General features: G+C 34.0%; 1 protein-coding gene across 7 annotated transcripts in view; it reads right to left on the bottom strand.

Moving 5' to 3' along the window:
* The window catches only part of LOC143233806 (poly(ADP-ribose) glycohydrolase-like), a 112198-nt gene that overhangs the window by 63453 nt on the left and 27024 nt on the right, over nucleotides 1–21721 (bottom strand). For all 7 annotated transcript variants that reach the window (XM_076470499.1, XM_076470500.1, XM_076470495.1 and 4 more), the window contains 2 exons: nucleotides 18268–18326; nucleotides 3186–3315 (listed from right to left, as the gene is read on the bottom strand). In XM_076470499.1, the coding sequence (XP_076326614.1) occupies nucleotides 3186–3315; nucleotides 18268–18326 (189 nt within the window). The remainder of the gene's footprint in view (nucleotides 1–3185; nucleotides 3316–18267; nucleotides 18327–21721) is intronic.

The raw sequence follows: 21721 nt of genomic DNA, 5'->3' as shown, positions 1-21721 counted from the left end.
TCCCATACAACTTTTGAACTGGTGGTTGAAAAAATGCTGGAGGTGTATTTAATTCAAGATTCCTTCTGGCTTTGACATCTAACTCTAACAAGCACGGGCTTGCTGAAATGCAATGTGATTTGAAAGCGTGGTGTATCTATGAAATCTATCTCAAGCGTGTTTCTGAACTTTTTGTGTTATAGAACAAGCAGAATTATGCCAAAGGTGGGGATGCTGTGGGAAAGATGTAGAGGTTTTAGGGATGCACTGAGCAGCTGCTTGGACAATACATGAAAGAAAAAAAAAGCTCAAAATGGTTCGAAGGAAAATAACCTTGAATTGATATATCACCCTATGCTGTAAAAGCTCCATATGAATAACCATACAGAGATAAGCATCCAAGATTCCAAATGCAGTTATCCACAAATCCTTAGAAACAGAAGATAATTCTCAAAAACCTTAAATCTGAATTAAAGAGGAAACAACAACTGAATGAAACTAAAGAAGTATATAATGCTTGAGGGCTAGAAATTAACAAATAAAAAGTAAACATAGGGGCTCCCCATCCACAACTACAGTAATGACTTCCTTGCTTAAAGAGTGTGTGTGTGTGTTTTCTTATAGCAAAACCACATTGGACTAGCAGCAGAACCCACCAAGGGAAATCAAACCCCTGATTTTAGCATTGTAAATCCATAGACGTACCACTGTACTAGGGAAGGGGGTGCTTAAAGAAATGATGTCACATGAAGATGTGCTGAATATCAACTTTTATTAACCCTTTTGCAATTGGCTTAGTATAATATACAAGTTTGTTTATACATATGCACATCTTAAGTGCTTATAATATAACTTAATTTAGTAAGTGCAACTTCATGAAATTTGATGTACTGTTAGTAAATATTACAAGCCTTTTGTACACTGTTCAGGATAGTTTACTTTGGCCTAATTATAGTTATGGGCCTTAAGTCTCATCCTTTGATTTATGATAACTGGTCTACATATCTTCCCTTTCGTAATTCTTGGTTTACTAAAATCTTTTGTAGGGATAGATTATCAGCCATCCATATAGAGTTACATTTCAATAACAACTCTAATACTATTCTTAGGACTGACCCTAATCATGATAAACTTTGTTAAACCTACCAAAGACCTTCTTCTGAAGTCCTTCATTTCTCACTATTCTCTTAAAAGAGAATTGTCTGTAGATGAGCAAATGTTGGGTACAAAATGTAAGACTGGTTTCCTTCAATACTACCAAAAAAACCAGTCAAGTTGGGTATAAACCTGTGGGTCCTGGCAGATGCTATAAATGGATACTGCTTAAAGTTCAAGATCTACACTAGAAAGGAGAGACAAATGCCAGTCAGAGATTTAGCAGATAACATTGTCATAGATCCGATGGACAGATTCAATGGACTGAGATACTCTTTTCTTGGATATCTTCTACACTTCTCCTCATTTATGTGATAAACTGTTGGCTGTTGAAATTCATGCTCATGGGACATGAAAGGAATAACAGACTGCATTTCCCCCCAGGAACTGGTTCATATAATGAGGGGAAGCACAATTTTTAATGTAGAAGTTTAAAAGCAGTGAAGTGAATAGACAAATGAGACATCTACGCTCTTTCTACTTGACACTTCAATACCATGACAACTATAAAAAAGAGCATAAATCCTGAGGTTACAAAATCTCAGCTAATTGTAAATTATAACAAGTTTATGGTAGGAGTAGACCTCAATGACCATTTCCTCAGCTACTATTCAACTTGAAGTAGGTCAATAAAATGACACAAACAACTTTTCCTGTTTTTTGGATTAGACTATAATTCGTGCTTTTATTCTTTACAAAACAAAAACCAATCAACCAGAATTATCACAGACGTCCTTCAGGATGAAGCTGGTCACTTCTCTTGTTGAACCTCTACTTCAGAGCAGACTTGATCCTTTTGGTACTACACTTACAACATATTCACAGGACTCTTTGCTGAATTTACTCTCGACAGACATTATCCAATACTTTTCAAATGTGGGAAAAAGAAAAGATGCAGACCATGCCTTACAGACAACAGAATACTCACAAAGTGTACACTCTGTGATGTGTATCTCTGTATAAAATACTTTGTAAAGAATCATACCAATAATACTCTTCAAAAAATATATTTTACTTAGTACATAACCAAAACTGCTGAATTATCATAACTGATTTATTTTGTATAAGGACGTAAAACAGAAATAAATCTGTTTATGAAAGTTTCACTAAAATATTGTTTATGTATTATGTAAAAGAGCATTACTTTTACAAATATGGTTCATCCTTTTTTCTGAAACCTAACAAATAAGAGAACAATAAATGAAAGTTAGATAGAAAATAATGATCTCTAGTACCTACAGGAAATTACAGTGATAGGAATATATTTTGCCCTCGTGCGCCATTACAGCTAAGCTTCTTTTTTTTTTTTTTGTGAGGATGGTGAAGTTTTTGTACATTTCAAACATGTACTTTAGAAAGAAAAATATTAAACTACTGTATTTATACACTCTAAACATCTGTAACTTGCTTTAGTTTATAAATCAATTTTTTGTGTCAAAAAAATTAATATTCATTTGGAGCATCAACTTGGTCATCACCATTCAACAGTCTTGTCAAATTATTATTTTCTCTTCAAAGATCTTTACAAACAACTGTCAGAATCACGTGAAATACAATTTGTACTCTCTCTATAGTAGGTGGAACTACACAAGAAGAAAGGAAAGTAAGAAAGGAAATGGAGTAGAAAAGACACCATTTAGTTGATTTGTTACATGCATTGATTCCCCAGCAAGTCACAGTGATAGGAGGATCTGAATTCATATTCTAACTTGCCAGTCTAAAAGTTATGTTTCTGATTCATTAATCAACTACAACAAGTGTAAAAAAAGAAAATTAACAGAGCAACAAGACATGAAGCACTATGTGACACTTATATTTTGATATTTAGTTCTTTATATATATATATATTTATCATTTACTACTAAGAAATAAACACACACCTAATATTAAAATTTGAAATATAAACTAAACTATGTTTTGATATAAATTTTATTTATATATATATTAAAATTAAAGTTAATTATTGAGCTTTAAAAATAAATCCCCCAAAGATAACGAACATGCACAATTAGACACACCCATTACAAAAGGGTTAACTGTGTCAAACTCACTCTGGGAATAAATCACATGAATCCTGTGACTGAGAACTGGATGCTATAGTCGAAGTCTCTTGTTTGAGTGAAGAGTTCGCTTTTTCAGTCTTCTCTTCAGATTTACAAACCTGGGATTCAACAGGAACATCTATAATGAAACACAATAACAATGTTGTACAGATATTAGCAAACTTCCTGCAAATATATCACACATTTCAAGTTTCACAAAGATTATTTATAGTGACTATTTTTGTGAAAAAAATACTAGCTCATAAAAAGTTAACATTTACCTACACCACAAATGCATTTCTGATAATACTTCTGCTACTCTAAGTATTGATACAAATATTACCTCACTTACTTCAAGTCTTTATACCCCAACCATATAACCAATATCAATTTAAATCTTGTGATTCTCATCAACTACATCAATGCAACACCTTTCTCGCAAGTGTGTGTGTGTATATATACATATAAACTCCATGTTATTACTTCTCATTCACTTTTTTTTATGAGGCTGTCCAAATTACCAGACACAAACAACAGTCATCATGGGGAAAAGGGAAATGAATGTAATAGCAGGTATTACTGAAATATGTTACAGCTAAAATCCCACATAGACAAGATGGAGGAGTTTGTGAAGGCAAACTCCACACAGAAAGCATCTGCTTGGAAAAGAGGTGCATGTGAAAATGCAATAGTGTAATAGCACAAAAGACAGGGTCACACTATTTTGGAGTACAAATTATTTTTGCTCTGACAACATGACATCTAATATATGGATAGGTAGACCAGTCACAGAGACAAAACCAAATATCATAAGAAGAAAACATGAACTGAAGGGCAGCTATACCAGAGCTAGCCAATTCCTGCAATACTAGACATATCCTGTCACAATCAGTCAGCCAGCTAATTCACAGATCCCTTTAACTTCATTAAGTATTGTACAGAAATCACAGGATTCATTCATATCCCAACCAGGTAGATGAGATGCCAATTTTTGTCCTTCTAATTATAGTATTGTGGACTCAAAACTAGATCCATGGCATAATGACAATGGCATATAAATTTCATGATCATCACATAAAAGAGAATGACCAAAAAACAGGCTATGCACAACTCAACCAGATAATGAAGAATCATCACTAAATTGAATTGTGAGAAGACTATTAAACAGGCTGGCCATGCTGCTACCATACATCTTGGAAAATCATCATCAAGAGTTACTGGAAGGAAAGCACACAGCTTTTTCCTCTTCTCACCGAGTGAAATAAAAAGTACTAGAATGACTCAAGAGTAATAAATTTCTGTCTACTACCACAGCAACTGTAAACCAAAGTGGTAAGGAACCCTATGCTCCACTATTTGAAATGGGGAAATACTTATGTTGTGGAGTCCTAAGGTAATGTTCTAGAGTCAGGGCAATATGTTAACCATATTTCTTATTTTAAAAGCAAACAAACTGCACTCTATTCAATCTAGGGCTTAACAGGAATGGGCAAAAATCCCCTTAAGCTTTACTCATAATAGTCCATGAGTGGCAGTCCAGTAGTGTAAAACACATAAGGTGGTTTTATAGATGTCCCATCTCAACAGAGTTTGTTGCTACCAGGAAAAATTCTTGATTTGTTGACTGGTAACTTATGCAGATTTAAAAATAAACAGACCTCACCAGGCAACACCAATATGAAATGGGATCCGATGAAAATTATGAGAGTTCCTGAAAAAGAAAACACAAAAGAAATGAAATCACTTACCTTTCTTACAAATAAGCCATGGATAGTAGACAAAATAATTGAAGAGGCAACCACCATTTCATGTTTATAAGGAGATATAAGTGTATTAGGCATGGCCCACAAATCAGCCTGTACAATCCTATCCAGCAGGCAATGCAAAAGAATTATGAGGGGAATCAAGATATGACAAATTTGATGAGATGAAATCCAAAGAAATCCCTGAGAAAGCAATAAGCATCAGTTCACAAACCCAATCTGTCAAAAAGACAGGGGGATACATCATGATAACTTAGGAATGCAACAGATGAACAAACAGTGACATGAGACCAGAAACCCCTCAGTGACACAAGCAGAACACCAAAAAGCCCAAATGGGGTATAAAAGACAATAATTCATAAAATGGAAAATGGAGGAAAGAAAACCTTATCCCCTTCTCTAGTTGCTGAATCTTTAGGAAGAAAGGACCTATTTGGATACAGTAGAATATAAGTGGAATGTTAAGAGTCCTGTGAATATTAATCTCAAACAAAGATCCATCCCATTTTGGCTAAGAGCATGTATGCCCAAAGACACATGGTGAGAGACAGAAGACAAAGAGAGTTGGACATTCCAGTGAGTTGTGAAAACAGTGAACCGAGGTGTCCTGAGAAAAATGCAGATTCAACAAAAAAACACTTGTGAAGGAAATATTCACTGTGTTGAAAGAACCTCACTGGGATCAGCCACTAAATTCATAACCAGGAATGTGACAAGCAAAGAAAACAAGGTAATGACTGTAAGCACAAACAAGATCCAATGTCTGGATAGAAAGAAACCTGGCATGAGACCATTGTGGACTTGTCCAAGTCAAGCATTACCATCTTCCCTTACAACAAAATGAGAGTATGGTACATAGCTCCTTGAACTGTTAAAAGCTCTAAACAATTTTCCAGAGGCCTTGAATTCCATATCCCTTACACAAGCTTAACATCCCTGGGAAGAAGTATTCAATAAATGATATATCTCAGGATGTGGTGTGCAGGAGAGGAACACTTACTATCATATTGTCCCTGTATAAACGCCAGCCAAGGTCTAGTGGACTGGAAATACAGAGGGGTCACCAAACAATCCAATGCATTCTCCCAAATTTTCCAATAGCTCTTTAACCACAACTGAAGTAAACATTGTGGGCCAGACACAAAAGAATGACCAATTCCAAGGATGCCCAAATTTCCAAAACAGGACAAATTGCATGCATCAGTGAAGATAGAGATGACTGTATGAAAAAAATAACTAGTTCCATAGCCTGAAGATGTAGAGGAGAAGGTTGAGCCTAACTGAAACACAAATTGAGAAATACCTTTAAATGGAAAAGATACTGTATGAGAGTAAGAATATATTTCTCCATTTGGATGTGGAACCCAGCTCTCACAGTTTAGGAGAAAATAGTTTGAATGTGAAGCTGCATCAAGTGGCAGGAAGTATAGAGAAAAATCTAATCATCCTTGTAACACTTACACAATGGGCTCAGTATAATACACACAACTTCGAATGTACATTTGCACACTATCTTATGAAGCAGTAAAAGCACCTTCACAAAGTTTTACAGACCTTTGGTAAAGATTACAAGCTTTCGTACATAAAAAATCTAATTTTCTAATGAGGTATTTTTACTAAAGATTTGTTTGTGAAAACAGAGTCTTTTTTGTTACCAGCATTAGTGCAAAGTGATTTCATATTAGGATTAAACAGCTTTGTTCCAAAAATCTCAGATATTATTTGTGTAATCTCTAAAATCTCCTAAATACATTTCAAATGTTTGTTTTCAGTAAATCTTTATATTTTGTTATCTTCTATACCCTAACTATGTAAGGTCTTTCACTTGACCAACCTTGTAACCATGATAATACAAATGTTTAGTCTAAATAGATATATTGTCTTTCCAGTCATTCCTTGTTAACATCATAATTTCCACTGACATAATGCATGTGCACTCATATTACCGTATTCTATAACATAAGGCTCTTCTTTAGTCACTCTCTCTTGGCTGTGTTTTAGTAGAATAGTATTTTGTAATACATAGTCACATTTCAATGATCATACATTATATAGATTATTCCCACTTAGAAATAAATTATTAAAACCTATTTTTCTAAAATATAGAACAATAAATAAATAAGTAAAGCAATTATCTCTTCTAGCTATGACATTTGAACTCGGTTATTGCTACACATAGGTCTAAGCCTTTTAAAATTTCACACGTGTGATTTGAAACAATTTTTTTTTTTTTAGGTTTTATACATACAGTTGAATAACAAAAAAAAATTGAAAATTACTATACTGATACCACAGAATGCCTGTATAATCTGTCAAGCTCAGTAACTAAGATGTATTTAAGTCTAAAAAAAATACGAAACTTCAACAGACTAAAGACACAATCTACCACTTTTACTGACAAAGAATGGTCTATAATTTGATATTAAACTTATTGACATAAATTCATAAAACAGTAGTTCAATAACATTTTGAATTCACATCAGCTAAATGATGATATGGCCTTTAAATCATGACCCATCATCAAAAGGATGATGGTGAGTACAAATCCCCATTGAATGAAGTTAACATGTAAAGCATCTCACCACCCAGCAAAAGATATATGGGAAAAATGCAAGACTAAGTGGTAAAGCACAAAAATGAACAACTGTCTCTCATGTACAAAATGGAGATACAAACATAAAGATTCTGTGATTGAAGTATGAAGGTAGCCATTGGGGACTTCAAATTTTGTCACCCACAGACTGGGTGCAAAGTGCTACCACGGTAAACTCCATGGTAAACCAAGGTGGTTGAAGGAAACGACCGATATAAAAAAGTCAATAACAGGTTGTTTATTGCCCATCCAATTTTTTACTACAAACAAGTGGGGATACAAAACCTTAAAAGAGTAGTTGACACACTATAGAAAAGATCACATGTCACACTAGAGAAAAATCAGTATTTTTTTTAAATATTGTCTTGTATAAATAAAAATTTAAAACTTATATACTATTATAATATATATTATTATACTATACACTGAAAATAAAGTGGTTTAATTAAGTTTTGAATGTAACTTTGTAAAAGATTGTGATGTGCACACTTTGAGCTATCATTGCAGAATTGTTAAAATATGTTTATTTTGATTAGTGATTTAGAAATATGCAATGTTAAATGTTCACTTTATGTGTTTAACTTCCACTTTGCAAATAAGCACCAAAAAACATCAGAAGTGGGAAATGTGTAAAATGTAAATATATTTTCAGTAAAGAAAAATGTTAACTTCAAACATAATATCTTACCTCCTTTCATGTAATAGTTAGAACTTCACATTACAATGATAGAGAGATAGATACAAAATTTACCTAGATGAGTATCCTTCAAAAAGCATTTGGAGAATGTCCATGGAGTGTGACAGCTCCTGAGAGAATACATGGGAGACCACACCACATCTTTACTCTTCACCCCATGAGGTAGCATATGTCACATCATTGGGTGAAAATTAGTCGAATAACATCCATTAATATTTTGTAAACATTGGTCCAACTCAACATCCAACACAAATGTCCAGGAGATGGTAGGATGGAGGTTCCCCATATCATATAATGTTGGGGAAACAAAACAGATGTGCCCCACATTGTAGAATGGCTAATGCTTATCAGATCATTCTCAGTAGATCCACTCCAGTCCAAAACTAGGTAGCACTGAATATTTATGCTGAGTTTGGCTTTAGCCTATGAGATGCAAGGGAAGATGCTCTGCTCTGTCAGACTAGACAGGATACTCGAGTAAATCCCCATCCAACACCAGTTACTCAGAAACCCAATGCCTAAACAATAGCAAGAAAATAAGTACCCATGTGGTGGTTCACTCAGACCCTAAACTATTCAGACTTCTGGTTCTTGGTCCAGTTTCATGTGCTAACCAGAAGTGATGAATTGCAAATCACAAGTAGTATACTAGAGGTACCCCAGTCAGCCAGAATACCTGTCAATCAGTTCTTTAACTTGCAATTCCAAGCTCCAAACCTTCAGCTTAATGAAGAAGATATACTACGAATGCCCTAACCAACTAGCACATTATGTCCAACGTAAAATGAGAATTCCCAAACAACACATGCATGAGGAATTATGTTGGCTGTTTTAGCTCTGATTCAAAACCGGTCATCTAAAAATTGACATCCAGATAATTGAATCTTTGCATTGAGTATGCCAACAGATGAAATGCAATATCAGGATGAGAATGAAATGGCCACATAATGTAGGTAATGGGAGATATACATGCTAGGTATAGTCCATATGCCAAACTGGATAATCTCCAAAGTATGATGTAGATAAGCTGAGTATGTAAAGGTAATATACTGAATCTGCTGGAAGAGACACTGGGAATTGGGAGATAGAGATGTATACTCCAACCAAAAAAGCTGATGAATCCAAAACATGAGGGTAGAAGATCAAAGTTCTCATTAAGATTTTGGATGAAACTATGGATAAAAGATGTGCAGGTGATATAACAATGGTAACCACAAATGTCTATTCATACTTGCATGGGTGTATAAATAGGAAAGGAATATAGGGAAATGTCATAAAAGTTTCCCTCATGAACTGCAGATGTCTTAGGAAGGAAGCTATGATTCAGATAAAGTTGAACATAGATGTAGCAGTAATGAGTATATAAAATAACAATGGTGAAGATGTCCAACCTCCATTAACACCAGACCAAAAGGAGTAGGAAATACATTTTAATGAATCAATGGTCGATGGAACAGTTGGCCAAGGGTTTAAAAAAAGAGTATGGGTAAGGGAGTGGAGAAGAACATTAATATCTAAATCCAGCAAAAGTGTAGGATGAGGAAAACAATTGACCTGGAAGGAACATAACAAAAGGGAGAGGAGGCAGAGGAAAACATTTTGGTACCTAGTAAAATACAAAGAGTTGGATAAGGTTGTATGAAATCCTGCTATGCAGATACCAAGGAGTTATGATCTTACAGTCAGGTAAAATTCTGCACTGTGAGGTATGGTTGGTCAGGAAGGAAAAAAAAAAAACTCATGATGTAGTGAGCAGTGGCAAAAGATTTGCTCATTTTTCTAATAAACTATGAAAAAGGACAAATTAAATGGGACAGAAATGATATGAAATAAATGGATAGGACTGGGCAAAAGCCACAAGAAAACAAGAGTGTGGTGAGTGTAGAGTGAAAAGCTGGTAACAGAGGTTGGCAAAGGAGGGATGGCAAAAGAGGAAGAGGTAATGCAGGTTTCATTTTAAGAAGGGTAAAAACTAGGAACCAGGCAGAAAGGTGCTAGCAAAAGTACTTAACATGCAATGGACTGGATAATGGGTATGCCATAGATAGGAAATGGATCAGTAGGTAGGTAAATAGCTCCAGGTTGGTCCACTCCTGAGTGACAGCATCTACAACCAAAACCAAGGGATGAGATACTGTAAACCAAAGCAGGAATACATGATAAAAGCATCCAAATGAGGAGTGTGTTTTCTTATAGCAAAGCCACATGGGCTATCTGCTTAGTCTACTGATGGGAATCAAACCCCTGATTTTAGCATTGTAAATCTGTAGACTTACTGCTGTAAGCAGGAGACTCCAAATGAGGAGTACCCAATTTTGTACAGTCACACCAGAAAACCTGAGGGCCTAGGGAGCACTACATGAAGAAGCTGATACAGTCAGTACAGAAAAAAAAAATTATCTATGATGACATGAAATGTTCCCTGCATATATAGTATGAAAAGCAGTTCTAATGGAAACATAGCAGATAAGAATGGGTATCACCCTATCATCTGATGTATGAGACAACTTTCAAATTATTGGAACATTCTGCAACTAATATGCCTTGTACAGAAGAAAGAAAATGATTGAAATCCCAAAGAACAGCAAGTCGTTCCAAGATGATGATATGCAAGGTCATCTTGACAAGAGACCAGTGACATGAAATCTTCTGATCTGATGCTCCACAATGGCTCCTCTCACAACTTGTGAGTATAAAATCTGTAAAAAGATGCAACTCAATACCAGGAGACAAAAGAGGAACACCCATTGCAATGTTGTCTCTGTCAAGCAACCATGTGGAAACAACTAGGAGGGAAGGTGGGAGACAGATAATGAAGTCTGAGAGTTTCCTCACAAGATTCCATTTGTCATGCAACATTCATTGAACGATGCATATTTGAGCAAGATCTAAGTTTACATGGAAGCCTCAATCCCCAAAAGAAAAAGAACCTTGCATATAGTGAGTAGAGGAGAGGTAAGGGCCATAGTGACTAATAATACCAACACCCCCAGATGAAGAGAAGGAGGCTGGGCCTCATTTGAGTAGTAGTTAAGACATACTCCCAAATGAAGAAGGCATTGGGTAGTTGAAAGGAAGGTCTTCTCTACCATTATGATCCACCCTACAGATGCTGCTTCTCCCAGAAAAGTGTGGTGTTTTTGTGTTACAGCAGAAAGTAATAATGGTTGAGCCAAGACAAATATATCTCCAATCATATTAGAAACTACAAATAATCTAGAATAAAAACCCATAAAAGGTTGAATTACTGGTTCAACAACATCCTCAAAGAAAATACCATAAACTACTTCTGAAAGATACTGGCAAGTTTTGAGGTCCTGAGGTGGTAGCAAGAAACAGAATCTGTTGACAAAGGAGTTGGGAGTGAAAAGGCCCTTGGACACCATCTGAAGAACATATGGATTAGAAGTAAATTCCACTAGCTAGTCAGCAATACAAATGGCAGCATGTGTTTCTGTGATGAGATATAAGATGTCTCAACTTTGAAACCCTGGAGAGAAGAACAGGTAAAGGTTGACAAAGTGTGGGATGGGTAACAGTAGTGGAAGCAGAGGCAGGAGATGGATGAGACAACCTCAAATCCAATGAAGAAATGGAGGAATGTTGTTGCACAGATCAACCTATGACAAACAAAACTTAAGGATGTATCCAAAAATAGACCTACATAAGAAGTGTACCATTCCAAGGTTACACAGACAGGTTATGGGTAGTCATGCCTAAAACAAAAGGGCATCCCTTTCCATGAGATTTCATAAGTATAGAAGTTAAGTTTGGATACAGAGTGCTTAGGATATATGCACCAAAGTGGAAAATATGAGGGTGTGAGTCTGCTCCTGCAACTTCATAAAGAATCAGTGAATAATCCTGACAGGTCCTAAAGATAGAGGTTAGGGTAAGCTGGAGTCTGGAAAATTGGGCTTGGAAGAACCTAACCAGAGAATTATGAACAGCCCCCACATTTGCATCAAGGTCTTCAGGTATTCTAAGCCTAATAAAGAAAAAGTTGTTTGGCGATAAGCCATGGTAAAAAGTTCTGAATATTGAAGAACACAAGGTATGCAGGATCCTGCATGTACTTGCACCTGAAACTGGTCAGTAGGGATCTTGATATTTGGAAAGGAGGGGAAGAGAAAGTATTCTGACAAAGAAGCCATGTGTAAAAGGAAGATGATGGGGGACACACACAAAAAGATAATATACCTGTGAAATTATGTCCAAAACAAAATGTTCAGGGAGGCTTTGCTGTTTCCACAAATGCAACACAAAATTGCACTGCACAGGATAAGTGGAATGAGAAAAAGGCTCTCCTTTGTCAAAGCCAGGCTCCTCCAGAAAAGAATATTTTGTCCAAGGATAGAAGAAGCCAGCTATACCATGCAGTATTCAAGCTCCCATCAAACTAAACCCACAACTGTCAAATATGAAGGCCAAAAACAATAGTTGAAGTAGCAGTAGTCATGGTAGTGGCATTTGAAACATGAAATTTAAAATTCATGGTTTAACTGTGGTAAGTTCATGAAAAGTAAACAAGAAATAAAAACAGTTTAATTTCACTTGAAAATGTAAGAGAAATGCATAACTTCCAAAGCATACTACTATTTCAAGAAATAAAGCAAAATACAAAGTTAAAAACACAAGCAAAATTGTGTAATGTGCTAAAACGAGAAGTCAGACTGAACAGTATAAATGGAATAATATACGTCAGAAGTATACTTCACTCACTTCTTGGTAGGGGGGTTGCTACATGCTCATTTGCATACAAATGTGCAGTAGTGGACCTATGTTGAATGCAGAAATAGTGGGAAGTTTGAGACTAGTGGTGGGAAGAAAATCTGTAAATTTATTTCATTATTAATCATAGTCAGAAAATGAATATATATTAAGAGATTTTCTTGAGAAAAAACCCATGCAACTTCATAAAGAATAACTATTTTTACATTTATTTATCCAATGATAAATTGTAAAAGTACACTTTTGGTTAAAAAGCTCCTTCTTAAATAAATTTTGAATTAATCTAACCCTATTGGTTGTTAAAACATTAAGGGTTGCTTCCCAATATAAGTTGTTTTGGTGTAACTGAATGTGTATGTGGACAGTCCAATGGACTAATTATATTGAAGATGGAATGTTGACAATAACTAAATTTATTACATGTATCCATCTGAATTATAGCAAGCTTTGAGTAAAATTTGGGTCTGATTAAGACTAAAAAGTCAGAGTGCAAGGTGATGTTCATGTGTAAAATAAAAATACTTTTGTCCATCATATAGTTTACATCTTGCATCTGTAAATCCTCTACAAATTCCAAAATGCATATTCATGGTTTTTATTAGTATCAGTGTATACTGTATATCCTGTTAAATCTGCTTTACAATGAACTGTCTTTCAATCAACAAATATAAAAAACAGACAATAGCTCTAACATTAAATATACAATACCATGTTCAATGGCACTCTAAAATATCATGACATGCACACAGGGTTACTTTATATGATTGTAAACCAAAAATAATGTTTTATAAATAAAACTGTACATTACAAGTGGCCAACATATATGCAGTACTTTAAAAAAAAACATCATAGGGAGAAACTTTTCAAGAAACAGATAGCCCAAGATAATTTTGGGATTATTGATATTAAAAGGCTTGTGGATTAAATGTATAGTAATTCCAGAAGGAGAAGACCTACATACATACACCAACAAATCAAAATTAGAAATATATCTTCATAATCCTTTGGAAGTAATGATACATTAAACTCAAATAACAAACTCATCGTCAGCAATAACAAGTCTAAGGAAGTGGTAAAGGTATAATTTTTCTACGTCAAAAAACATATTTCCAACAAGTACTTGTTTTTGTTCACATACACAGTTATTCTTGTTCAGTGCTACCCTTTATTTGCAAAATGTTTTTTTGCATGCCACAAGCCTATTATCCTCATGTACACTCCTTAATTCACATAATTTAACTGATTCATGCATGCAAGTTATCATGCAACAAATCACCACCACTAGATGTACGTGGTACTAATATGTGGTACTTTGAGTTAGAAAACTAAGCACTGGTAGACAATGGAGAAAAAAAGAGTAGGAAATGTGACCAGAAATATTTGTCAGAAATATATTTTCAGTGTAGGAATAATATAACTTCCCACATGGCACCTTACCTCCTCTCCCATACATAGCTAGAATATCATATTGAACAAATAAGTGACTGGTGCATTGGGGAAAGAAAAGCATCCTCTACAAGTGTCCAAAGGAAACCATCCAAGAGGATGATATATGGAAGACTGCACCACTTCTGTACCAAATATATTCTTTCCTCACACATAAAAAAGGCATGACTGAGTCAGGCAGACAAAAATGAGAAACAAATCTAATTGTAAAGAGATGCCCCAGATGTAGAGTGGGTGGGGTGCAATGGACCACATAAGGCAAATCAATTGCATCCAAAACTCTACTCCCAGGAACTAATGTCCACACTGGAATAGGATAAGGACCATACTGTCAATAGCTCACCCAAGTGAGAGTAGAATAGAGAATCATACTGTCTTCATCTCAAGTTCAGCCAACCAAAGGGAGAATTATCACTACCAATCATTGAATAGGGCATGTGATTAGAATGAAATATAAATATATCTCTCTAAAATCAAACATATCATAACCACCTTAAACCTTGTATCATCCCCAGCATAAAAACAATGAGGAGTGCAAAAGGAGGAAGAAAAGCAAAGACCAAGAGTATTTGTCATGACTCACAACTGAGTGAGCAAGCAGATATACCCTGAACATGTGAGAACTTATATTGATTAGTTTAGCTCTAAATCCATAATTCAACTGCTGGAAACTGTAAACAGAAAATAAAACAAACAGTAAAATAAGAGATGAGTACTGATAGATTTATATATATATGTTATGGACAATAAAGGTCAATAAAGAGACTTCTGGTAGAGAAAGAATAAGAAAAAGGAAGCATGGAACCTAAAATTGGAAGAGTAGGAGTAGACTAGTCTAGATGAGGAACATGAGTAAAGAGCATGATCAAAAATAAGAAAACTCCAGAGAGTAACAAAGACAGAAGCCATATAACATCAGTCTAGATCATCAAGGAGAACACACCGAACATTGACCACAGAATCCTCAACAGTTAACAAGCCACCAAAAGCCACTGTAGAAATAAAGCCTGTGGGTGAATATCACTTACATAGGACTAAGTATAAGTCACTGTAATTTGAGAATTCTTTGACATAAAATTAAAGCTTTTTAAACAAAAGAAAATGAAAATCATAATTATTGCTAATAATGCAAATACCAAAAAACAGAACTAAAAACAATAAATTTAAACAAATCTTTTCAATACACTGTCAAGAAAAAGTTATTGCAACTGCAACTGCATATAGCAGTTACTATTCATGGAGGTTGTGTTGTATTCCTATTAATGAAAGACTTTTGTTCATGTTGAAACCATCATGCACCAGCACAGTTCACTTTAAAACGTGAAATTAGGTGGGTATTTCCTCTAGTTGTATACAAATCTTTCACACAAATGCACAAGGAAGATAGTTAATGTGTGTGAGAAATGAGTTATCACTTCATAATTATATGTAATGTATGTTTAATGACCAAGGAAATGCTTTTTACTTCCAAGCTTTTTTCCTTTCCTGTTTTGGTAAATAAAGATTACAGATAAAACTGATAAGAATTATTATCTGGTGTAATATGATGATAATTTTTTTTTAATAATTATTTGTTTTAATTGTAAAAATATCACTAAACTATAACTTGATTACATAATATAATGAACTTAGATAAATGCACTGAGTTATATATATATTGAGTTATTAAATGTATATTTTAGCTTTCTTAAAGTACAGGCTTTCTCATAACCAAAACGTGGTTGCGTACAAGTTTTTTTTACATTTAAATTGAAGAATTTTTGCCTAAAGAATGAAAGAAAATTTGCCAATACACATTACAGAATGTTATTTAGTTCTTAAAAATATCTATACAAATGAAAGTACATTTCACAGAAATTGCTCATACTATAAACAACTGAAATTGTTGGTAATCACCAATTTTAGAGTTTTATCATAGCAAATTAACTCTTTCACTATGGTTTCAGTCTGAGGGACCAATACCATAACCATTTTGTGCTTGTTAGTTTCATGCTAAAACTTTTAATACAGTAAGAGTACCTTCATGAAATTTTGCAGATTAGCAATAAATGTTACAAAGTTTATGTGAGTAAAATATTATTATTTTTAATTACATTTTAAGATTTTATAAGTAATGTTTTTTATGCAATTTCCCTTTCTGAATCTTGACTATCCAACAAGAAGTAATTTTGACTTTAAGATTAACAATACTTCTATGCATTGAACATTTTCAAATTTTATATGTGAACCTTTTATAACCTTCAGATAATTATCACACTTTCGTGTAAAAAGATACATTTTATATTTTATATATTTTCACTTTTTTTTATCTCTGTATTGGTTTGGTCAATATGACTGACATTGTAACCACCATAAAAAAGATATAAATTAGGTTTTTTTTTGTTCTACAATAAAAATAAATTATAACATAAATGCTTAATCTAAATAGTTTAAATCTTATAAGATTATACATTTATATATATATATTTATTATTTTTATTTTATTGACCTTTCAGCCATGTGTGACTAACATTATAGAAGTTAAAATGATGAGGCACATGTGCACTCACAGTACTGTATCGAAGAGTATTTCACTGGCTCTATTTTAGTGGAGTAGTATTTTGTAAAATATGGTCACATTCTGGTTATAATATATTAAATATGTTTGTACATAATTACTATTTACAAATAAGTTCTTAAATTCAGTTTTTTTTGTTTTTAAACATAATAACTGAAATAAAGAAGTGTAGAAAACAATTATCTGTTGTTGCTATGAACTTTGTATGTATTTGCTTCTTGTTGTAAGTTGCTAAACCTTATTGAATTTTGTATGTGGGGGATGTAAAACTATATTACTTTTTTAGGTTTATATATATATATATTCTGAAATAACAAAAAAAATCAGTTACTATACCAACATCACATAATTCCACTACAATTTATCAAACCTAGTAACTAAGCTGTATTTGACTTTGAAAAAAACTTTGATTTTTTTACTTCACCTTACCTTTCTACTTGGAATCTAGCACAAAAAAGTTTCCATTGGAAATGCTTCGCGGAGGCTGATAAAAAAAAACAACAACAAACCATTGGGGTCATTCTGAGTTTATTGGTTATACACACATCATTGGGCATAATACATAAGCATGTATTTCCAAAAATTAAAGATATGGGTAGGACCAATAAATATAGACAGAAGTTTCTTATATTATATTATAGCTTTTCAATATTGATAGTTTGAGTATCTAATTCAAAAGAAACTATAGACTTTGTATATGGTCATTAATATTTAGGAATTTTTTTTAATATTTACTCTTACAAAGTTCACTAACATATAGCATTAAAATTTCTATTATCTACAGTTTGATGCCAAACTCACTACTATACATTCATAAAGTAACAGTTCAATAATATTTTCAATGAGTCAACAAATTCATTGGATCTAACCATAGGACGACATATCACAGTAAAGTTAAAAAAATAAAAATGAATTAAAGAAGTCATTTTTAAATATTGTGCTTGTGAGGTATGCAGTATTACACCAAACTAATCTGAAATACACTAATGTTCAGCATCATTCACTGATCACAAACCCCTCTTCCTCAAAAAAAAAACTACACTTAAGCAATGTATTTTGTCAACTTAATACCATGTTATAAGGTTTAAGTAGGCCTGTACACTGCAGTAATCTCACATTACAAAAGCATGGCCTGATGTACTGTTCTCAGATAAACAGTACCATAAGGTGTTAAGTTTTACCCAAATTACACAGCATATTGCATTTATTATTCAATCGTAATATAAATAGGTGTATAAATAATGTACAAGAAATATCATGCACGTATTTTATCTTTATTTCAAGTTAAAACAATTAATACATACCATTTAATATTTCAGTAATGCTCTGTGCTGGTGAACAACTGTTTTGACTCGAAGTAATCCTAAGAGCATCAAAACATTAAATAAAAGCATTAATATATCTTCAACTATTTAACAGAAGATATTTTCCTTAAAATTTAAACTATATTTGTATATTCATTCTTCTTCTTACTGATGTTCTGACAAATTGTGTTCAATTCTTGTAAAGTGTAAGCCTCAGAACCTGTCTACATAATTCTATAGAATCTTTAAGCAGATGAAATAAAAAAAATCACATTTATTTATTGACTGGAAAGTATTAAATATAAGTTAAAATGTATATACTATTATACATTTTCTTTCTATTTACCTCAGCATAAAAAAGGCATTAGTGAGAAACAAAATCAATATATTCCTTGAATTAAAATATCGAATGAAACAAAATAGCATCAAACTTCACAAAGTTAATGTGCATTAATCCGTGTACATACAACTGAACAACTTACCTGACATTAAGAGTGCTATGGTCCTCAAACCACATGCAATCCCACTGAATTAAGATTTACTACAATATTAGAAGTTTTACTATTTTTTCCTAATCATAATCCATTATAATATACATTCAATATGAGCACAATTAAAGTTATAAGTTTATTTTAAAGGACTAAATTTTTATATTTGTAACATTGTTGTAAGTTTCTTGCTTGAATATCCTTTCTTCACTTAAGCCAGTTAAATATCAAATTAATGCAAGGCAATGAAACAGATCCCATGTGAGTTTTTCACAGTTGAAGTTGCATAATGTATTTGTAAAAATACAAACATCTGATGGTAATCTGCTGAAGTTGAACTGTTTGCAATGTTCAAAGCCTATAAACATTCCTGGTCGAATAACTGTAGTTTCCTGATTAATAAGCATCAATCACAGCTTTAGCTTCTGAGGTTTGTAGTATACCAACTGTGTTGGTTACCTTTTACAAGAGTTAAACGGGTTTCTACAATTTTATATTTAAATTACAATAATTTATGTATATACATATATTGTTGATTCTATATATATACATATATTGTTAATTTTCACATATATTGTGAAAATATAGATACATACATTGAAATGTTCTAAAGCTTACACACTAAAACAAATGTTTCTTTTTACACAGAACAATAATTATTTTTGCAACAATTAAACTTTTTTAAAAGAATAACAAATATGGCACCAGCACCACAATTGCTGGCATCAGCAGCTAATATAAAAGGTTTATCAAAGTCAAGTTCCATCAATGCAGAGTAAGCACACGATAAAGATTTGACCTTTTCCAAAGAAGATTGGCATGTTTCAAACCACTTGAATTTTTATTTTTCTTCAATAGGTTGGTTAATGGGAAAGCACATGCCAGCAACATTTTTACAAAACTTTCTGTAATAACCAGCCATTCTCAAAAGTCTCATCAAATTTTTCTTGTTGGTGGAAGTTGGATAATTCACAATACAATCAACTTTAGCTTAAACTGGAGAAACTTGGCTGTGGCATACCATATGATTTAAGGAAACAGCTCTGGCCTTACAAAAGACACTTTTTGCCAAACTTACATAGAGATTGGCTTTCTTAAGCCTCTCAAAAACTGTGTGTAATAGACATAAATATTCTTCCCTGGTGTTACTGTAAATGGCTGTATCATCAACACAAATTCTAACATATGAAAGCATGTTGAGATACTTATTCTCTGAAAAGTTGCATGAGCATATTTCCTCCCAAATGACATTACACTGTACTGGTATAACTCTATGTAACACAAATTTTGTTCCTGGGTAGCATGTGTTATTTCTTAATTGCTTAGGCTGTAAAAGTATAGAAAATGGCCATTATTCCCTTCAAACTTTGCTATTGTGACCTTGATAATGAAATTTAGAAATTAACCTATTTTCTATGTAAAAAAGGGCAAATTTGCACATTTTCATTTACATGAGGTTTGAATAAAACAACATAATGAATCAAGATTTACATGTATTTATACTTAAGTTATACAAAAATGTTTAGAAGCGAGTAATTTTCAAGATTTGCAACTGTAATGTAAATCAATTTCATGCATCAGCCCCCAAATATAATCTCTCATCACGTCTTCGTTATACGATCCTTGGTAGCATTCATAGTCCAGTATTTCTTGGTGGAAGCACTCACCTTGCTCCTATGACTATGATCTCATGTTCTCCTTGAATTTATCAAGATGAGCACCAAGGATATGGACTTTCAGGGACATCCTGCAGCTCATTTTGCCATAGTTCTTCACCAGAGCATCAACCAGTTCCATATAATTTTCAGCCTTGTGATTGCCCACGAATTCCCAAACCACTGCAACAAAACTGCCCCAAGCTTTTTTTTCCTTCCTACTGAGTTTCTTGGGGAATTCTGTGCACTCCAGGATCTTCTTTATTTGTTGTCCAGCAAAGACACTAGCTTTGACTTTTGCCTCAGACAGCTTAGGGAAGAAGTCTCGAAGATACTTGAAGGCTGCAAACTCCTTATAAAAAGCTGTAACAAATTGTTTCATAAGACCCACTTTTATGTACAATGGTGGAAACAACAACTTCTGGAGGTCCACTAGTGGCTCACACTTGACATTGTGCCTCCCCACAAAGAACTCTGTCTGTTGTGGCCAGTGCTTCCTGTTGTAGTGTGCTGCAATGTTCCTGCTGTCCCAAAGGCAAAGGTAATAGTGAAACTTGATAAAGCCTCCTTGGAGACCCATCAGGAATGCCACCATTTTGAAATCTCCAATAACCTCCCAGCCATACTCATCATACTTCAAGGCTTCTACCAAGGTCTTGATGGTGTTGTCTTCCTCTTTATGGTGCACCGAATGAGCCAGGGGAAGAGACAGATACTTATTCCCGTTATCAAGCAGCACAGCTTTGAGGCTTCTGGATAAGCTATCAATGAAGAGGTGCTACTTGTTCAGGTTACAGGCAATTCCGATTGCTTCACACAGACCAGATACATTGTGGCAGAAACAGCACCCATTTTGACGAGTGAAGAAGCTTGAAAAATGTCAGTGATGCTTCCTCTGACTTGTGACTTACACACTTTCATCTAACAAACCCCATTCCTTTAGCCTACATGTCAAAAGCTCAGCATTTGACTGTGTTAGACCAAGATCTCAGATCAAGTTATTTAGGTCTCTTTGGTTGGGGTAGTATGGGTTTTTCTCACTAGTTGCACCTCTGAAATTGTAATCTGAATCTTTAACATCTACTTCCTCTTCTGATTTGCTGCTTTCTCTTTGGCAAAGTGCATACAGGGAGCCCAGGGCAGTGTGGCACTGGGGAGATGGATGATGGAAGGTCAGGATACATGACAGCAGATGTATTCTTGCCAGCCTAACATTTGGAAGGATCCACCACACAAAAGTAGCAATATTCTAGAAAATTCTTGTAGGTTCTACAACATTCTAGTGTTCATGAAAATTCTCTATCAGCTACT

This window comes from Tachypleus tridentatus, chromosome 12, assembly GCF_004210375.1.
Source record: "Tachypleus tridentatus isolate NWPU-2018 chromosome 12, ASM421037v1, whole genome shotgun sequence".
Lineage (NCBI taxonomy): Eukaryota > Metazoa > Arthropoda > Merostomata > Xiphosura > Limulidae > Tachypleus > Tachypleus tridentatus.
Note: the sequence above shows the minus strand (reverse complement) of the source record. Positions and strands in the feature narration are given on the sequence as shown.